At 39.2% G+C, this 19,237-nt stretch overlaps 1 protein-coding gene across 10 annotated transcripts in view; it reads right to left on the bottom strand.

Moving 5' to 3' along the window:
* LOC123504755 (crossover junction endonuclease MUS81-like) overlaps positions 1-19,237 on the bottom strand; it is a 117,322-nt gene that overhangs the window by 32,935 nt on the left and 65,150 nt on the right. For 7 of the 10 annotated variants that reach the window (XM_045255549.1, XM_045255542.1, XM_045255540.1 and 4 more), the window contains 8 exons: positions 17,823-18,157; positions 17,385-17,547; positions 14,951-15,111; positions 14,591-14,780; positions 5,922-6,081; positions 4,812-4,990; positions 3,910-4,048; positions 3,404-3,613 (listed from right to left, as the gene is read on the bottom strand). In XM_045255549.1, the coding sequence (XP_045111484.1) occupies positions 3,404-3,613; positions 3,910-4,048; positions 4,812-4,990; positions 5,922-6,081; positions 14,591-14,780; positions 14,951-15,111; positions 17,385-17,547; positions 17,823-18,157 (1,537 nt within the window). Of the gene's footprint in view, positions 1-3,403; positions 3,614-3,909; positions 4,049-4,811; positions 4,991-5,921; positions 6,082-14,590; positions 14,781-14,950; positions 15,112-15,983; positions 16,084-17,384; positions 17,548-17,822; positions 18,158-19,237 lie in introns of all 10 variants that reach the window. The other 3 variants (XM_045255545.1, XM_045255544.1, XM_045255550.1) reach the window with 3 other exon arrangements.

Below are 19,237 nucleotides of genomic sequence, written 5' to 3'. Positions count from 1 at the left end.
TCTTGGTACCTAAGAGCGACGGTGGCCAGCGGCTTTGCATTGATTTTAGGAAGATAAATGCTGTGACCAAGAAAGATTCATTCCCTTTACCTAGAGTTGAAGAGTGTATTGAAAAGATAGTGGAATCCAAGCTTATCACTAAACTAGACCTCCTTAAAGGATTCTGGCAAATATGTCTTACCCCAAAAGCACAGGAGATATGTTGCTTTTCTACCTTAGGACAGACATACCTTCCATTGAGACTACCATTTAGATTATGTAACTCACTTGCTACTTTCCAGCGTCTCATGCAAGTAGTGTTGGATGATATCCCTAAAGTGACTATTTTCTTGGATGATGTAATAGTTTATTCTGACTCATGGGTAGAACATCTTAGCCAGCTGGAATCTCTGTTCACTGCCCTCCTTAACGCTAACTTAGTTCTAAACCTCTCCAAGTGTTCTTTTGGTCAAGCACAGGTGCAATATCTTGGCCACTTAGTGGGGTTAGGTGTTCTGTCACCTCCCTCTGCGAAGGTGGATGCGATCTTGCAAATGCCCGCGCCTAACACCAAGAGGCAGGTGAGGAGATTTCTAGGGGCGGTAGGTTATTACCGACGCTACGTCAAAAACTTTGCAGCTTTGGCTTTACCACTAACGAATTTGCTGACAAGAAACAAAGTGTTTAGGTGGAGTAATGAGTGTGAAGAGGCATTTCAGAGTTTGAGAGCTGTTTTAATTTCCTACCCTGTGCTCAGATCTCCATGTTTTGATAGAGGTTTCAAGTTAGCTTGTGACTCAAGTGACAGAGCAGTGGGAGCAGTGTTGCTCCAAGAAGATGCTGAGGGAGTGGATCATCCAGTAGCATATTTTAGTAAGAAGCTGAATAATGCACAGAGAAACTATGCTGTGGTGGAAAAGGAACTGTTGAGCCTTATCTTAGCATTGGACCACTTTAATTTTTACTTACTCCCATCTGAGCCTATCACAGTGTTCTCTGATCATAAGCCGTTAAGTTATTTGGCCAACTTTCAGATGAAAAATCAACGTCTTACGCGATGGAGCCTGTTCCTTCAGAATTATACATTGATGGTCACCCATGTGAAAGGTGTGGATAATGTTATACCTTACCTCCTATCCAGGCTGGAGGATGCCTAAAGAAAAGTTACCCCTTTATTTCTTTTGTCCAGCTCCGCTCTCCTTGGACCACGGTGAGAGTGGGCAACTAGTAATTATGCCATATTGTACATTAGTTTAAGTTCTTTTATATTCATTATTAGTTAATAAGAGTGTGTTTCTCTAGAATGTTATGTGTTGTAGGTAAGGATGTTAGTGAGTAAGGACAAAATTCTTTATATTTGTAGCATTAAGTATGTATTTGTGGGACGATGTGTTTTTTGGCCGAGGCACTGGCAAGCCTTTAAAACAAGAGGTGTGCGTGACCTCGCTCTCTCGCTGGCTTTTGCCAGGGGTCAAGCAGGGTCACCAGGAGGAGGCCTGCCACCTCCAGCTGGGAAAGGCCACGTGGGCCACTGGAAGACCACGTGGTGTGTGTGAGTTGTGGGCTAGGTAAGCCACAAAGGTATGTGTTGTGTTTTATAGCCAGTAATAAGGTGTTTTAGGTGTTTTGTGCAATATTTTCACTCGTATGACTGGATTTATATGTGAGTTTTGTCAGTGTTTGTACTTGGTTTTTGTAATTGTTTTTCAAGTGTTATATTTCTGGTTGTGTCCATATTTTTTTTCCACTTGTATGTTTCTCCATGTTGTGTGAGTTCGTTATGAGCCGCGTTGGTTAAAGTTCCTTTGTTCTCAGTTTTTTTTTCCTTTCCACGTGGTTGGTTATATCTGACCACGTGGGTATGGACTACGGAGAGTTGCAGGAGTGTTATCCAGGCTTAATTTTTTTTCGTGACATTTTTTTTTTGTCTTTCTTTCATTGTAAATTGTAAATAGTAAGTTATGATTAGATTAAATAAATTATTATAAGTTTCCATTGCCTTTGCTTCATTTCATGTGGTTATACTTTCTTTTCTGTGTCGTTCCCTGAACCTGGAATATATTAAATTTAGGGTGAAATAACCCGTCGGAAAGTGGGGAACGTGACACTATGCACATTTGTTGCTGACACCACTTCTTCACTCGAACTGTTCCAAGTTTCAACACATCTTTGCAGGAAACTATATTCTTTAAAGTTGTGCCTTTGATGTACTTCTCTTCTTACATACTCTAGCACTTTGTTCTCTCATTTCAATGAAAGTCTTCTTCCTGCACTTACCACATCAACTGTACATATGTGTGTGTTTGTGTGTGTGTAATTCACCACAGTCGCCTGCTGGTCACCCAGCCAGTCTTCCTCATTACGAAGCGAGCTCAGAGCTCATAGACCGATCTTCGGGTAGGACCGAGACCTCAACACACTCCAAACACTGGGAAAGCAAGGCCACAACCCCTCAAGTTACATCCCGTACCTATTTACTGCTAGGTGAACAGGGGCTACACAATAAGAGGCTTGCCCATTTGCCTCGCCGCGCCAGGACTCGAACCCAGACCTCTCGATTGTGAGTCAAGCTTGCTAACCACTACACTATGTGGTGTTTATGTGTAATTCAGTGTGTATTTACCTAGTTGTACCTAGTTGTAGTTTTACAGGGCCTGGGCTTTATGCTCATGTGGCCCTGTCTCCATATCTACACTTATCCAATCTTACTTTAAAAGTATGCACACTCGTTACAGACACTACTTCTTCATTTAAACTGTTCCACGTCTCAATACATCTTTGCGGGAAACTATATTTTTTAACATCTCTCAGACATCTTCCTTTTCTCAGCTTTTTACTATGCAATCTTGTGCTTCAAATGTCATATTCTTCTCTCAGGATCAGTTTCTCATTATCCACTTAGTCCATTCCGTTGATCAATTCATAAACTTGTATCAGATCTCCTCTCTCCCTTCTTTGTTCCAGGGTTGGTAGATCCATAGCCTTTAGTCTCTCCTCATATGTCATCCCTTCAAATTCTGGAACCATTCTTGTAGCCATTTTTTGTAGTCTCTCCAACTTCCTTATGTGTTTCTTTTTATGAGGAGTCCACACTACTCCTGCATATTCCAATCTGGGTCTTATTATAATACTTATCAATTTCTTCATCATTTTTTTGTCCATGTAGTGAAATGCTACTCCAATATTCCTTAGCAAATTATATGTTTCTCTAAAAACTCTATCAATATGGCTTGCCGGTTGATTGTTTTCTTCTATTGTCACTCCTAAGTCCTTTTCTTTTTTTTTACTTTCTCCAGTTCTACTCCATCTCCCATCTTGTGTGTGTGTGTGTGTGCGTGCTCAGAGTTTCTACTACTCCTCTTTGGTGGTATCAGCATTGTATATACATACAAGGAGATACCGTCAACATAGGAAAAAACAATACCTTGTCAACTACTGCTCGAGCCTTGTCAGCACTAACACCATGGAGCTGAAGAAGGTGCTTGGCAAACATCTCCTTTACAGTCAGCTGCTGGTTTTTCATTGAAGCTGTATTAAATTCAGTAAATGGCAACAAGCAAGTCTCAATTACAGAAGAGATGTCAGTCTGACTTCCATCAATATCTTGAAGCTGAGCTGACCTGACACACTGGTTCTGAAGGAGAAGGAATTTCTTATAATTTGGATAACACATTGGAACAAAATTATACTCAACCTTATATAAAGTATTTTTGGAGGAAATACATCTAATTAATAAGTGATGACATATAAATACTAGTAAAAATACAATCTCAAGTCCATTCCCCATAAACCATTTTGCTTTTCCTGATAGTAGTGTTCAGTGCTGTTATTTATGTTATTCCACATACAGATTCCTTGATTCATGCAGGTTTCCTATTACTTTTTGTTAAACTTAAATGATCTCCAAGATTATACTTAGTGGTAACTTACCTGGTACTTGCTCTGGAGATAACGAGTCATGATGGTAAGGTAAGCAGCTGATTCTCTCTGGCCTTTTACCACTTTCACAGTGAACTCATTGATGATCTGAGTGTTGACTATAGCCTGCAGGCAGGTCATCTCTGGCAAGCTGAAGGAAAAGTACTGTTAGCAGAAAAGAACTATTACATATGCAGTAGAGCCATAAGTTTGGCAATATCTGTTATTGAGTGAAAATAAGTCAATCCAAATAAGTCAACTAAAGAAACCAAATTAATTAAATAAATGGCTTAGAAATATTGTGTGAACTGAGTCCCCCTACACAAGGGTAAACAAAGTCCTACAAGTCAACATCTGAGATAATCTGGCACTGGTCTAATTGTTAATTAGAATAGATGTGGGAAAACCTGTAGAGTTCCTTATGAGTGCATCCCTGTATATGCAATGACAAATGGTCTCCATTCATACATGTTGTATACTATCACTCTCTGTTATTCCATAAACACAGTAATATTAGTATGGCTGAAATTCTTAACCTGCCATGTAAAAATCCTACATATATCTTTTTTAAAGAAAACTATACTATCCATTTTCTTGAAAGCAATCAAAGGCCTAAGCATAAAAAGAGAGAAGCTGAATTGGCCCTACCTAGTCAAGGATTTAAATACCAGACTGAACTCACTAACCACTACACCACACAAATCTTATGCACCACTGTTGAGAGGATATCTTGAAATGGCACCTCAGTGGGCTTTTTTTTTCTCAATGCCTAGTTTTTTGTTGCCTTTGGTTGGTTTTCCCTCACTTCATTTAAGATAATTCCGGGCCTAGTGAACAATATCAGTGTTCTCTCTTCTCTAGCTCTTAACTCTTCAGGTGGGCAAGAATCAATAGCCTCATCTAATATTCCTCGCCTGTGACCAGCAGCTACAGAGCCTTGATGTTCTTCCACCAGGTAAACAGGATGACTCAGACCACACTGCCTGAGACGGAACTTCTGTTCCCTGAAACGTCCATCCTTGATGCTGGCAGCAAGATCATCCATTCTCTTTCTTTCCACTACCACTGGCAACACCAGTTCTCTTGTTTCCTGCTGAAAGGTTGGATTAAGTAAGAGTGTATAAAATACAAAAAATTAAAGTTAGATGGTGCAGAGACTGGCTTTCAGCTTCTGTTTTATCAAAAGTGTTCAATCTGTCTATCTGTCACATATTTTCACAAATATTATATCTGATTTTGGGGATAACCCTATGGTTATCTAAACACAGAATGAATAATGCCTATAAAAATACCAAGATTTTAAAATTTTGCTGGAAAAGTTATCTAAAGATTTCACATTTCAACAAATACAGTAAAACAGCACAAGAGTAGCATAACAATAAGTTTTCAGATCATGTTCTCTCCTTCTTCCCCAAAACTATCTTTCTTGTCCCAAACTACATATATTTTTTAATCACACCTCACTGGATGGCACATTCTGTTATTTTTCTTTAAAACTTTTCTATACACCTTTGCTGTATACATTAATAAATATAAATCATAGTACTACACTTCATGACTCATTTAAGAAGGAGGTTTCTCCTTGATATCTACCTAATAGTTGCTCTTAAGAAATCCCCAGAAAGGAAGGTCACAGAAGAAGTCCCAATTTCTTTGTGCCTTTGATGTACTTTTCATCTTACATACTCTAGCACTTTGTTCTCCCATTTCAATGAGGGTCTTCTTCCTGCACTTATCACATCAACTATACATATGACCCCTCTAAGTGATCTTATTTACAGCTGTTGACTACTATGAATGGTTATGCTGTTATCAAGTTGGGTGCATCTATAACTTTACTAAGTTATTGTCTACTCTCCATTGGTTAGCATCAAAGGCAAAATTGATATTTATGAGTGTATCATCTTCTAATTCTAACTCAATGGAAATTGTATGTAATGCAAGGGAAACTTATTTCTTTATTGTATCATAATAACACTAAGGAATCAACACAGGCACAAAGTTTGCTACGGATATTTTCAAACCTTTGCAGAGACTCCCAGGTCTGTGGACAATGTTCCCTGATTCTCCTGGCAAACCCAAAGGTAGTCCCCTACATGAAGCTTCCGAATGCTGTACTTCACACCATTTCTTTTGAGCTCAGATAAAATGATGTCCTTGTTGCTAGGCTGTACTCCTGCTGATCTGCAAATTGTACAAATACAGGGATATCTCATTTTATGCAAAGGATATGTTCTTGATGGGATCGCGTAATGTGAAAATTGCATAAAGTGAACATGATTACTGAACTAAACTGTATGCTGTTTGAGGTTCTACTGTATTTACCTAGTTGTAGTTTTACAGGGCCTGGGCTTTATGCTCGTGTGGTCCCGTCTCCATATCTACACTTATCCAATTTTTCTTTATAACTATGTACACTCTTTGCTGATACCACATCCTCACTCAAACTGTTCCAAGTCTCAACACATCTTTGCGGGAATCTTAATTTTTTAACATCTCTCAGACATCGTCCCTTCCTTAGTTTATTACTATGCCATCTTGTGCTTCTAAAGTCATATTCTTCTCTTAAGATCAGTTTCTCATTATCCACTTCATCCATTCTGTTAATCAATTTATAAACTTGTATCAGATCCCCTCTCTCTCTTCTCTGCTCCAAGGTTGGTAGATCCATTGCCTTTAGTCTCTCCTCATATGCCATCCCTTTAAATTCTGGAACCATTCTTGTAGCCATTTTTTGTAGTCTCTCTAATTTTCTTATGTGTTTCTTTTTATGGGGAGTCCACACAACTCCTGCATATTCCAATCTAGGTCTTATTTTAGTACTTATCAATTTCTTCATCATTTCCTTGTCAATATAGTGAAATGCTACTCCAATATTCCTTAGCAAATTATACGGATCTTCACTGCATACTCCATTTACTTCTAAACTTTCAATACTTTCTCTATTTTTGATGTTGTTGTTCACATGTCTGTAAAAAGCCTTGGTTGGTCTTTACATTTATCAATTATATCCTTTTCTTGTTTCTTTCTTTCTTCTCTTCTAATCAACACATATTCATTTCTTGCTCTTTTGTAACTTTCCCACTGCTTAATCCGTCTTTTCCTTCTCCACCTCTTCCATGCATCCTCTTTTCTTGTTCTAGCCTTTTCACATCTATCGTTAAACCAGTCCTGCTTTCCAACTTCTCTATGTTGTCTTATTGGTACAAATTTTTCTCACCTTCTTTGTATATTTTTATAAATTCCTTCCACTTTTCATTTGCTCCTTAGCACTCTTGAATTTCATCCAATTTGTCCATCATTATGTGTGTGTGTGTGTGTGTGTGTGTGTGTGTGTGTGTGTGTGTGTGTGCAACATCACTCCTCCTCCCATCTTACCTACTCTATTTCTTTTCCAAACATTATATTTCCTTCTAAATAATAATAATATACGATTTATTAATTTGGCAATGTAAAAAAAAAATTTTTTCAAAGCCTCCTTTCTCAACTCATTTAACATTTCTCTTTCCTTTTCAAGAAAAAATCTTCCTTGTTGTTTCCTGCTGGGCTAGCCTCCATGACTTCTCCACCAATTCAAAATGTACATGGGGTCTTTTCCTCCTCCTGCACCACATTAAAACAATGAAATGAAATGCTTAACCTAACTATGGATCTAACTTAACCAAGAATTCTTTGATTTCCTTTTCCTTATTAATTTACTTATTTAAGGCTCGCACAATAGTGGGCACCGCGCTAAGTCGGTACCGATCAGTGCTGTGTGTGTGTGTGTGTGTGTGTGTACAGGTAACTAAATTTACGCATGTTTAATTTACGCGTTTTTGTTATTACGCAACCAAAAAAATGTTCTAATTAATCTAATTTATGTGATCGGTTTGTTCATACGTGATTTGGCCCAACCACATTTTCAAACTGAGCACCAGACGCAATTTCAAACTGCGCGCCAGAGAGTTTCGCAGCTGGCCAATAGGTGGGAACTCCACTGCTCCTTCCTCTTCTTGTGCCTCATTTGCAGTCTGTCAGCACTGAGTACAGACGGAATCTCTTCAATCTGCCTATAATTCACCAAGATGACCCCAAAATGTCCTTCATCTTCTTCTCCACGTGGGGTTATTTTTGATAAGTGGATTTTTGATAATGTGGAAAAGCTCAGAGGAAGATGGTGGCTGACTGTAGTGTGAGTGGTAAAGACAGTGACGCAGTGAGTGTTGTGTTTACGTATTCTTTGTTTTGTTGTTTTCTCTTGTTATTTTTTGCTTTATCTTATTATTTCTTGCTTTTCCCTTTACTTTAAATACACTTCTAGTATTTAGAATGGTAAATAATAAAAACATGTTAATTTAGCCAAATAAATAGAGTATTTTGTACAAATTTTTATGGACCACATCCCACATCCCCCCTATTATCTATTGTTTCTTATGAGGATTACATGTTTGTTTTACGCAAATTTTGATATACGCAATGCCTCTTGGAATGCATCTATTGCGTAAATCGAGAGTTACCTGTATATATATATATATATATATATATATATATATATATATATATATATATATATATATATATATATATATATATATATATATATATATATATATATATATATATATATATATATATATATATATATATATATATATATATATATATATATATATATATATATATATATATATATATATATATATATATATATATATATATATATATATATATATATATATATATATATATATATATATATATATATATATATATATATATATATATATATATATATATATATATATATATATATATATATATATATATATATATATATATATATATATATATATATATATATATATATATATATATATATATATATATATATATATATATATATATATATATATATATATATATATATATATATATATATATATATATATATATATATATATATATATATATATATATATATATATATATATATATATATATATATATATATATATATATATATATATATATATATATATATATATATATATATATATATATATATATATATATATATATATATATATATATATATATATATATATATATATATATATATATATATATATATATATATATATATATATATGTTAGTGTAGCCAGGGAGTAGATTCTCTTGTTTGCAGACGATATTGAAGGCGTGAGCAACTTCAGCATTGTTCAGTTTTTGCTGAGCTTCCTCTATTTGTCTTATTAATTCTTTGTTTTGAGCAGTAAGAGCCCCGATGAGCTGTCCAAAAGTAGAGTTGTTTGCAACGTTTCGTTCCTTTTCATGGAACATCTTCAGGCAGAATGAGTGGGAGTCATTCATTGTTGATTGTGGGCATAAGATACCCACACGGGCTATGGTGGCCCGTTCTGCTCTTGTTCTCTTCTTAGCGGCGCTGGTGCCGCTTCTTCTTGGATTTCTGGTCATTGTCGGAAGAGTCGCTGGTCTTGGTGGAGCTCTTCAGCATGTCGGCAATGAGTTTCTCGCAGCTTGGGAAGTAGTTCTTGGTGGGCGGTGCATCCTCCTGGTCGAAGAAGGTGTCCCACTGCCACTGGCTGATGTTCTTGGTGGTTGTCTTCATATCCGTTGTTTGCTGGTCTTCTTTAGGTGCAGGGGAAGGGGAAGCAGTGGTGTGGTGAGGCAGGTCTGTGGTGTGGCTCTGTAGGCTTGTGTCGGTGCCTACCACATCCACGACCTCGTTCTCTTCCTCTTCTTCCTCGGTGCCCTTTCCTTCCTCCATACGTTCTTCATGGCAAGGCTCTTCTTTGGGCGGCTGGCGTCTTCTCTGGGTCTTCTGAGCGCGATGGCGTGTGGTGGTAAAAGCTTCCTCAGGGATGCTAATGGTAGGAAGCCCGTTGTGCTTCAGCAGAAGCGGTATCAAGGTCTGCAGGCGGCGGGTGTTATTGCCCGCGAGCACTTGTGCCGTGCAGATGCAGGCTTTCATCCTGAACTCGGCTTCTGCTGCTTTACCGGCCATGGGGGACGATTTAGGTCGGGGAGGAGGGCGTTCTTGGTTGCCATCCCTGTTAACCTCTCTGGCCTCAGGTCCCTTCTTCCCCTTGAAGCTGGTGAAGGTGGCGTTGTCTCCTTCTCGGGGAAGCGCTTTCCTGAAGGATCTCTTCAGGCCAGAGTAGTGAACAAAGAAGTCTTTGTTGACTACGGAATCACGAATGAAACCGTAGCCAGACTTCCTGTTGTACCACTTGAAGGTACCCTGGTGTTGAGCTGCCATCGCGGTGTTTGCGCTCTCGCTTGCCTGAGAGTACTGTGTGTCGTCCTCGTCGTGAGTGGGAGTAGTGATCGTGGTGATATTTATACCCCCGTGGGTGGGTCAGTAGATGGCGTGCTGCAACCTGATTGGTTGATTCAGTGCGTGGCCTGGCGGCGTGTGTCGGCCGTGGTATCAAGCCGTGTAGGTCTTCTTTTTTGTGTGGGTAATATCTGTAGGTCTTGTGTTTGTAGATTCATGGCTGGTCTATCTTGTGCTATGTATAGTGATTCCAAGAAGAGTAGGCGGCGTGGGTCCCTTTCGCGGTCGATGATAGTGGTGTTATTTTCCAGATGTTTCCTTGTAGCGGTAGTTTTATGTGATGTGTTGTAGTGGTTCTTGATTGTTCCGTTCTGTAGGTGGCAGGTGAGTCTCCTTGACAATGTTGTCCTTGTCATCCCAATATATGTTTGAGGTCCACAGTCCTCAATTTTGCAGGCGTGTTTGTAGATGACATGATCTTCTTGTAAAGGAGTTTTCTTCATGGTGGTTTTGTTTTTTATCAGCAGCTGTGACGTTTTCTTGGTGTTGTAGTATATGATGAGTGATATGCAGTCTTCTTCGTTTGTAGGCTTGACGTGGTGTTGTATGATGTCTTTGATGATGCGCTCGTCTGTCTTGTACTCTGTAGACATGATGTTTTTGTAGTAGAGTAGTATTTTGTTTTTCTTTTCTGGATCGTCTTTCTTGTACCATTTATCTATGGCATTCTTGATGGCTGTGTTGACTTCTGTGTTTTCGTAGCCGTTGTTAATAAGCACCTGTGTGATGCGTTCTAATTCTTGGTGGGTGTTGCTCCATGTTGAGCAGTGTGTGAGCGCACGTCGTATGTAGGCGTTCATGGTGGAGGTGCGGTAGCGTTGTGGGCATTCACTTTTTCCATTAAGGCAGGATCCTATGTTGCTGGGTTTGGTGTAGACAGTAGTAGTGAATCCTGCATTTGTAGCAGTGGTGAGGACGTCGAGGAAGGGTAGGTTGTTCTGTACTGCTTCTTCGTGGGTAAAGTTGAGGACGGAGGCTTCAGTGAGGCGATGCTTGAGTTGCTGGAGTTCTTCTTGGTTTTTGACGGAGACAAAAATGTCATCTACGTAGCGACCATAGATGTGGGGTTTGTTGTTCTTCAGGACGGATTCTTCTATTGTACCCATGTAGAAGTTGGCGAAAAGCACTCCAAGAGGGCTTCCCATGGCGACTCCGTCTATCTGGCGGTACATGTTGCCGCGGGGGCAGGTGAAGGGGGCTTCTTTAGTGCAGAGTTCCAGGAGGGTTCTCCTCCTACCGGCGAACACATCATTGCTTCACTGGATGTAGAAAGCCTATTTACCAATGTACCAGTGGACAAGACAATAGAGTACATCCTGGACCGCATCTACAGAAACGAGAACACGCCAGACCTTGACGTCCCTGAAAACCACCTCAGAACCCTCCTGGAACTCTGCACTAAAGAAGCCCCTTCACCTGCCCCCCGCGGCAACATGTACCGCCAGATAGACGGAGTCGCCATGGGAAGCCCTCTTGGAGTGCTTTTCGCCAACTTCTACATGGGTACATTAAAAGAATCCTTCCTGAAGAACAACAAACCCAACATCTATGGTCGCTACGTAGATGACATTTTTGTCTCCGTCAAAAAACCAAGAAGAACTCCAGCAACTCAAGCATCGCCTCACTGAAGCCTCCGTCCTCAACTTTACCCACGAAGAAGCAGTACAGAACAACCTACCCTTCCTCGACGTCCTCACCACTGCTACAAATGCAGGATTCACTACTACTGTCTACACCAAACCCAGCAACATAGGATCCTGCCTTAATGGAAAAAGTGAATGCCCACAACGCTACCGCACCTCCACCATGAACGCCTACATACGACGTGCGCTCACACACTGCTCAACATGGAGCAACACCCACCAAGAATTAGAACGCATCACACAGGTGCTTATTAACAACGGCTACGAAAACACAGAAGTCAACACAGCCATCAAGAATGCCATAGATAAATGGTACAAGAAAGACGATCCAGAAAAGAAAAACAAAATACTACTCTACTACAAAAACATCATGTCTACAGAGTACAAGACAGACGAGCGCATCATCAAAGACATCATACAACACCACGTCAAGCCTACAAACGAAGAAGACTGCATATCACTCATCATATACTACAACACCAAGAAAACGTCACAGCTGCTGATAAAAAAACAAAACCACCATGAAGAAAACTCCTTTACAAGAAGATCATGTCATCTACAAACACGCCTGCAAAATTGAGGACTGTGGACCTCAAACATATATTGGGATGACAAGGACAACATTGTCAAGGAGACTCACCTGCCACCTACAGAACGGAACAATCAAGAACCACTACAACACATCACATAAAACTACCGCTACAAGGAAACATCTGGAAAATAACACCACTATCATCGACCGCGAAAGGGACCCACGCCGCCTACTCTTCTTGGAATCACTATACATAGCACAAGATAGACCAGCCATGAATCTACAAACACAAGACCTACAGATATTACCCACACAAAAAAGAAGAAAGAAGACCTACACGACTTGATACCACGGCCGACACACGCCGCCAGGCCACGCACTGAATCAACCAATCAGGTTGCAGCACGCCATCTACTGACCCACCCACGGGGGTATAAATATAGGTGGAAGCTGAACCAAGGATAACAGCTAAAGAATTGAAAGAAAAAAATCCAAAACTCCTGCAAGGTGTGTCTGTTAGGACAATGCAACACCACCTCAAGGACGATTTGTCTAATGAGCATCGGGCACCGCTACGCAAACCTCTTCTGACTGAGAAACAGAAACACAATCATGTGAAATTTTGTAAGAAATATCTAAATTGGGACAATGAAAAGTGGAAGAAGGTTTTGTAGACTGATGAGGCTACATTTAATGTTACTGGGAACTGAGGAGGTAAGGTCAGGCTCCGTCCGGGTGCGGACCCGTAACATCCCAAGTACACACAGGGGTCAGTCAAGCACCCTAATAGTGTCATGGTATGGGATGCATCTGGGTACTATGGTGTGGGCAAGCTGGTTATATTACCTAAAAACACAACTTGGCACACAGCATGTATCCTCTAACACACGCTTTTGTGCACCTCTCAGCTATAGTAACAGGGTCTAACTGACAGCAAGACAGTACATGCTGATCTTCCCGACGATGTTTATCACACACCACTAGCTGTCTTGGAGGTTAAACGCTCCTGTACTGCAATCAGCTGTGATGACAATATGGCGACCCAAACAAACATGTGGAATCTTGTAACTCTTGAGATTTGCCATACCAGCAGAGCATCTTGAGATCATGTTATTCCAAATAATTTGTGTTATATGAAAAAATTACTAGGCTTTTTTTACCTCTTATTTTTTATCTGCAGCTGGACACCAAATGCTCAAACCCTCTTCTGTCATGTCATAATTGTAAACATAGCCTCTAGCATCTAGACAAGACCAACATGTTGGTCTTGTTTTGCTGGTAGCAGCTCCACCCTCTAGGCAGTAATATCTACCTGACTTCTCTAGTGGGTAGCATTGCCACCTGCATATTGACACGTGTGAACCTGCCTAAAGTTGAAGGATATGGGTTATGGGATATATGATATGTCTAGTAAGGCACTGGGAGAGGGGAGTGGAGAGAGATGTCAACACTAGAGGTGCACGGTTAACAATGAAATATTTGAAACATTTTTATTATTCCATGTAGATGTATATATAGTAATTAAAAATAATCATCATTATTTTAGGGAGCTCATTTAAAGACAAACTTTTTGGGCACTATGAAAAGGAACAGTGAGTTGGCTGGGGGAACACTTGGTGACACCTGGTGACTGCATCACAAAACTGAACCAGCTGCACAATTTGATTTTCTTGACATCGTGTTATTCTACGCAATCCATGTAATTTGAAAAATTACTAAATCTTTTACTTCGTGTTATTTCAAAATTGTATAATCTGAACATGCATAAATTGAGAAATACCTTAACTCAACTGTGTGGTGTTCAAGTACAGTACAGTACTGTAATCAACTGAATATATTGAGCGTTACAGAAAAGTGACAGTATTACACCAATTTTACCAGTAAATAGTCAAGAGAAAATAAATAAACAGCACACAGATTTTTTTGTTGATTTAAGCATAGAAACTAGGATCTTAAAAATCCTAAAAATAAGTTTCATATCTAAATTGGTTAGTGTCACTCAACCTTGTGGTAACCTCCCAAGCATCATAGAACACAACCGTGAAACTTCAATAAGAGAGGATTTGTAACTCATTGAAAAGGAAAGATATGAAAAATTGGTAACATTAAAAAAAGGAGACTAGGAGTAAATGAAGGTTCAAGCATTCTGTTCACTACCAAAACCTTTACAGCCTTACTTTCCACTGGTTTCAGCATTATCAATACAGAGGATGACTTCAAAGCTTCCAGGCAGAAGGGTGAATGGCATGCAAAGTGATGCAGAAGAAGCAGGAACACTTGAAATGCAGGGAAGTACTTTTTTCTTGTTCTCTGTCTGGGATTGAGCTGTTCTTGCCTTAAGTGATGAGGCATCTGTAGCTTCTGAACCTGAGTGGAAGAATAAATTTATCAACATTATCATTCACACTATTTTGTACAGAGTAAAATCACAATCCAGACATTGACAAAATAAAAAAAAAAAAAGACATTTATAGATTTTCTATATTCACTTGCTCTCTAATGAGCATTTCATGCCACTTAAGTACCATAGACAATACCTGATGTGTGCTGAGAAAGAGATTTGGTTCTGGCTGGCTTGGAGATAGTTACTGATGGTGGGGATACTTGCGACTGGGCAGCAACCTTGTTCAGTCCAACACACTGGCTTGGGGCACACTCATTAGACAGGAAGACATAAATAAAGCCTGCAGGAGCAGTCCTGTAGAGGAGAGTAAAGTAAGAAAGTAAAGCATTTACCACAAGTATGGAAATCCCGGTTGTTATCTTGCACCCACTGCATCTATCATACTCATATCAACTCTTAAGCTACCCTACCATTCTTTCTACAAGGCTAAACCACCTTAGTCATTGGTTTACCCATCATTAGAGAAAGGTTTTACTGACAATACTGAATATTACACTAAAACAAACAGGCAGATGTTATTACTATTATTTATAATCCACTCATATCTATCTCTCTCTCTAGCTTAATGTAATGATGAAGTATAACCTGCTTATATCAATCTAGAGGAATAAGTTTCCTTCCCAATATGCAAACAACGATCATTCTCTCAATGACTTTATAGTATAATACAGTGTTTGTCTCAAAGAAAAGGGAAGGAGTGAGCATACCAAATGAAATGTGCTCATAGGAGTAAAGCGATGAATTCATGATTTATTTAATAATGAGATATCACTGAGTTATGACGCTTCTTTTCATCTTGGTTTTGGAAAGGCAAGTATAACATGGGCAAAAAGGAAGAATTTAACATATACTACATTAAGTAAGTACAGGTAACTCTTGATTTACACATCTTTAATCTACATGTTTTTGTTAATACGCGACCGAAAAAATATTATAATTAATTTTATTTGCGTGATTGATTTGGCCCAACCACATTTTCAAACTGAGCGCCAGACGCAATTTCAAACTGCACGCCAGAGAGTTCCGCAGCTGGTCGATAGGTGGGAGCTCCGTTGCCATGGACACACTCTTCTGCTACACAGTGATGCAAAAAAAATTTTCCAAGAAAAAGCACCAGACCATCATGCTGCAGTTTTTCAAGAAAACACCAGTGGAAGATGTAGTACCATAAGAGGATGTGGACGATCCAGTGGAAGCGGAGGAAGCAGAAGAAGCGCAGGTGGATGATGGCATCCTTGACTAGGAGGTGGACAGCGACGGCGAGTGCTTGTGAAGGGTGAAGACATTAGTGTCCTGTGTTTATTTTTTTTAATAGTGTTTACTTTTATACTGTGTGGTTATTTTTGATAAGTGGATGTTTGATAAAGTGGAAAAGCTCAGAGGGAGATGGTGACTGACCGTGGTGTGAGTGGTGAAGGCAGTGACGCAGTGAGTGTTGTGTTTACGTATTAATCTTTTGCTTGTCTAAAGTTTTTTAATCTATCTCATCTCTTGCTAAAACAGCTTCTATGAAGTTAGGCATTCTGAGGCATCTCTGTCAGTTTTTCTCGCCCCTCCAACTGCTTACTCTGTATAAGGGCCTTATTCACCCTTGTATGGAGTACTCTTCGCATGTTTTGGGGTTCCAGTCACACAGTTTTACTAGATAGGGTGGAATTAAAAGCTCTTCATCTCATCAACTCCCCTCCTCTGACTAATTGTCTCCAGCCTCTTTCTCATCACCGAAATGTTGCAACTCTTTCTATCTTTTATTGCTATTTTCATGCTAACTGCTCTACTGATCTTGCTAACTGCATGCCTCCCCTTCTCCTGCAGCCTCGCTGCACAAGGCTTTCTTCTTCCTTTCATCCCTATTCTGTCCAACTCTCTAATGCAAGAGTTAACCAGTGCTCTCAATCATTCATTCCCTTCACTGGTAAACTCTGGAACTCCTTCCCTGCATCTGTATTTCTGACTTCCTACAACTTGTCTTCTTTTAAGAGGGAGGTATCGAGGCATTTGCTCCCCAATTTTGGCTGACACTTTTACACTTTTTGGAGAGCCGGCACTCAAGTGGGTCTTTTTTTTTTAATCCTTTCTTTTTTTACCCTTGGCCGGCCCTCTTCCCTACATAAAAAGAAAAAAAAAAAATCTTTGTTTTGTTGTTTTCTCTTATTAATTCTTGCTTTTCCCTTTACTTTAAATACACTTCTAGTATTTAGAATGGTAAATAATAAAAACATGTTAATTTAGCCAAATAAATAGAGTATTTTGTACAAATTTTTTTGGACCACATCCTGCATCCCCCCTATTATCTATAGTTTCTTATGAGAATTACAAATTTGTTTTACGCAAATTTTGATATACGCGATGCCTCTTGGAACGCATCTATTGCATAAATCGAGTTACCTGTATACTTGCACTGAAAGGTATATTATACACTAATCAGTTCATGGCTAGTAGGCAGATGGTTGAAACTATACACTAATCAAATCAATGCTAGTAGGCAGATGGTTGAAACAATATGGTAATCAAACCACAGCTAGTAGGCAGACAGTTGAAATTAAGTAATTAAGTTAAGTTCCAACCTGGTATGGTCCATTCGGTAGTGAAGACCAGATTCTTGCAAATCTGAGGCAATGCACTTAATCAGGAACCCTAGAAAGCCATCTTCCTCCACAGTGACTGCTGCATTGTCCTTGAGAGGGGTCTCCATGCCCATGATTGTCACATAGCTAAACTTTATCAAATCTGAATCATCATGATGGAAATATGAGTATGTACACAATGTTAGCTTCCTGTTTAGCTAGCAAAAGAGCAGTAAGTCAAACTTTGCATACTATATATCCACAGCACTCTCAATTCCTGACCACATTTCATCACCTACAGCTGCTAAATACAGATAAGGATATGGAGACATGACAAAATGAGCTTTGGCTTGCGTCTTGATTAATAAATGATAGCCTCATATAGATATACATCACAAAATCAAATTTTAAATACATGACCACAAGTAAGAGCATTACCTGAAGGAGAGGAAAGTGATTTAACTGCTGAATGTCCTCTAGGCCCACAAGCATTCTTGTCCTCCACTTTCTCTTTAGAATGTGACTGAGGTGACCAAGCTAAGGACATTGTGCTGCAGGAAGGAGAGCCGTTTACCTCTTCCACTTCATCATCACCATCACTGGATGAAGAAAGGGTGTGGGTACAAATGGAGTGGATGCAGGATCTTTCCTCAGCTTCCTTTATGTCCAGTGAGGTGGCTGCTGATGGATCAACACACTCCATCTGATCATTACTGTTTTCTGCTCTTTCTAACTTGAGTGCCAAAGTTTTCCCTTCCTCAGTTATGCTGAACCTGAAATTATATTCTTTCTAAGTTTGCTTAAGAACATAAGAACATAAGAAAATAAAAAAGTGTCAAGAAGCCTACATGTGCCAATCCCTGTGTGAAACATACCTACCTATGTAAACCTATCATCCCTTCTATACATCTGTCTAACCTCCTTTTAAAACACCCTATTGACTCACCACTAAGAACCTCATTACTGAGTCTATTCCAGTGATTTTACCCCTCTATTCATAAACTAATTCCTTCATGTCTCTTACTTGAACTTACATTTTTCAAGCTACCTACAAGAATGAGCAAGCATACACTGGCAGCCTTTTTCCCACACAATTAGTTGAGTAAGGTACAACCACATAATTATAAAATTAAACAAATACTTACCAAGTGTGATGTTTGATTGTGATTTTACAAACATTTAACTGCATCACTGAGGTAGTAAACGAGATGCTTGCTTTGCCATATCAGTCCTTCAGAGAGTAGGTTTGAGGAAGCAGCCAGTATACTGTATTTCAGATGTTGCTATAACTAAGCAACATGAGATGTACAGGGGAGGATGGGGAGGGCATTTACTACCTCAGTGATGCAGTTAGATGTTTGTGAAATCATACTTGGTAAGTATTTGTTTAATCTTATAATTTCACTTCCATCACTATTTAAATGACATCGCTGGTAGTCAACGAGAGCTTTAGAATGGTTTCTCAAACCTACCAAGTCAACAGAAGGCTAAAGAGAAAAAGACAGCTGAAGCAGGAATGACAATTCATTATCTAAAAAGCAGTAACAAAAACCATACAATTGTAATAACAGCACGTTTTACCACAAAGTATACATGAGAGTGCCAAAAGGTAAATTATTCTACATTATGAAGGATTGCTCTGGAAAATGCATATTTCCTGGACCAACCAACAGTAGAGATGATTGTAGATAAAGGATGCCTTACTGGCTGGTGCTGACCTGATGGAGTGAGATGAAAAAATGGTAAGATCAATAGCTACCAGCAGTTTGCATTACATCTTTTGTCTGGTGACATCAAGTGTCCCATGAATCCACCTTTATTGGAGGTCTTCTGGTTTGAGAAAACCCAGTGCG

This window comes from Portunus trituberculatus, chromosome 17, assembly GCF_017591435.1.
Source record: "Portunus trituberculatus isolate SZX2019 chromosome 17, ASM1759143v1, whole genome shotgun sequence".
Taxonomy (NCBI): domain Eukaryota; kingdom Metazoa; phylum Arthropoda; class Malacostraca; order Decapoda; family Portunidae; genus Portunus; species Portunus trituberculatus.
Note: the sequence above shows the minus strand (reverse complement) of the source record. Positions and strands in the feature narration are given on the sequence as shown.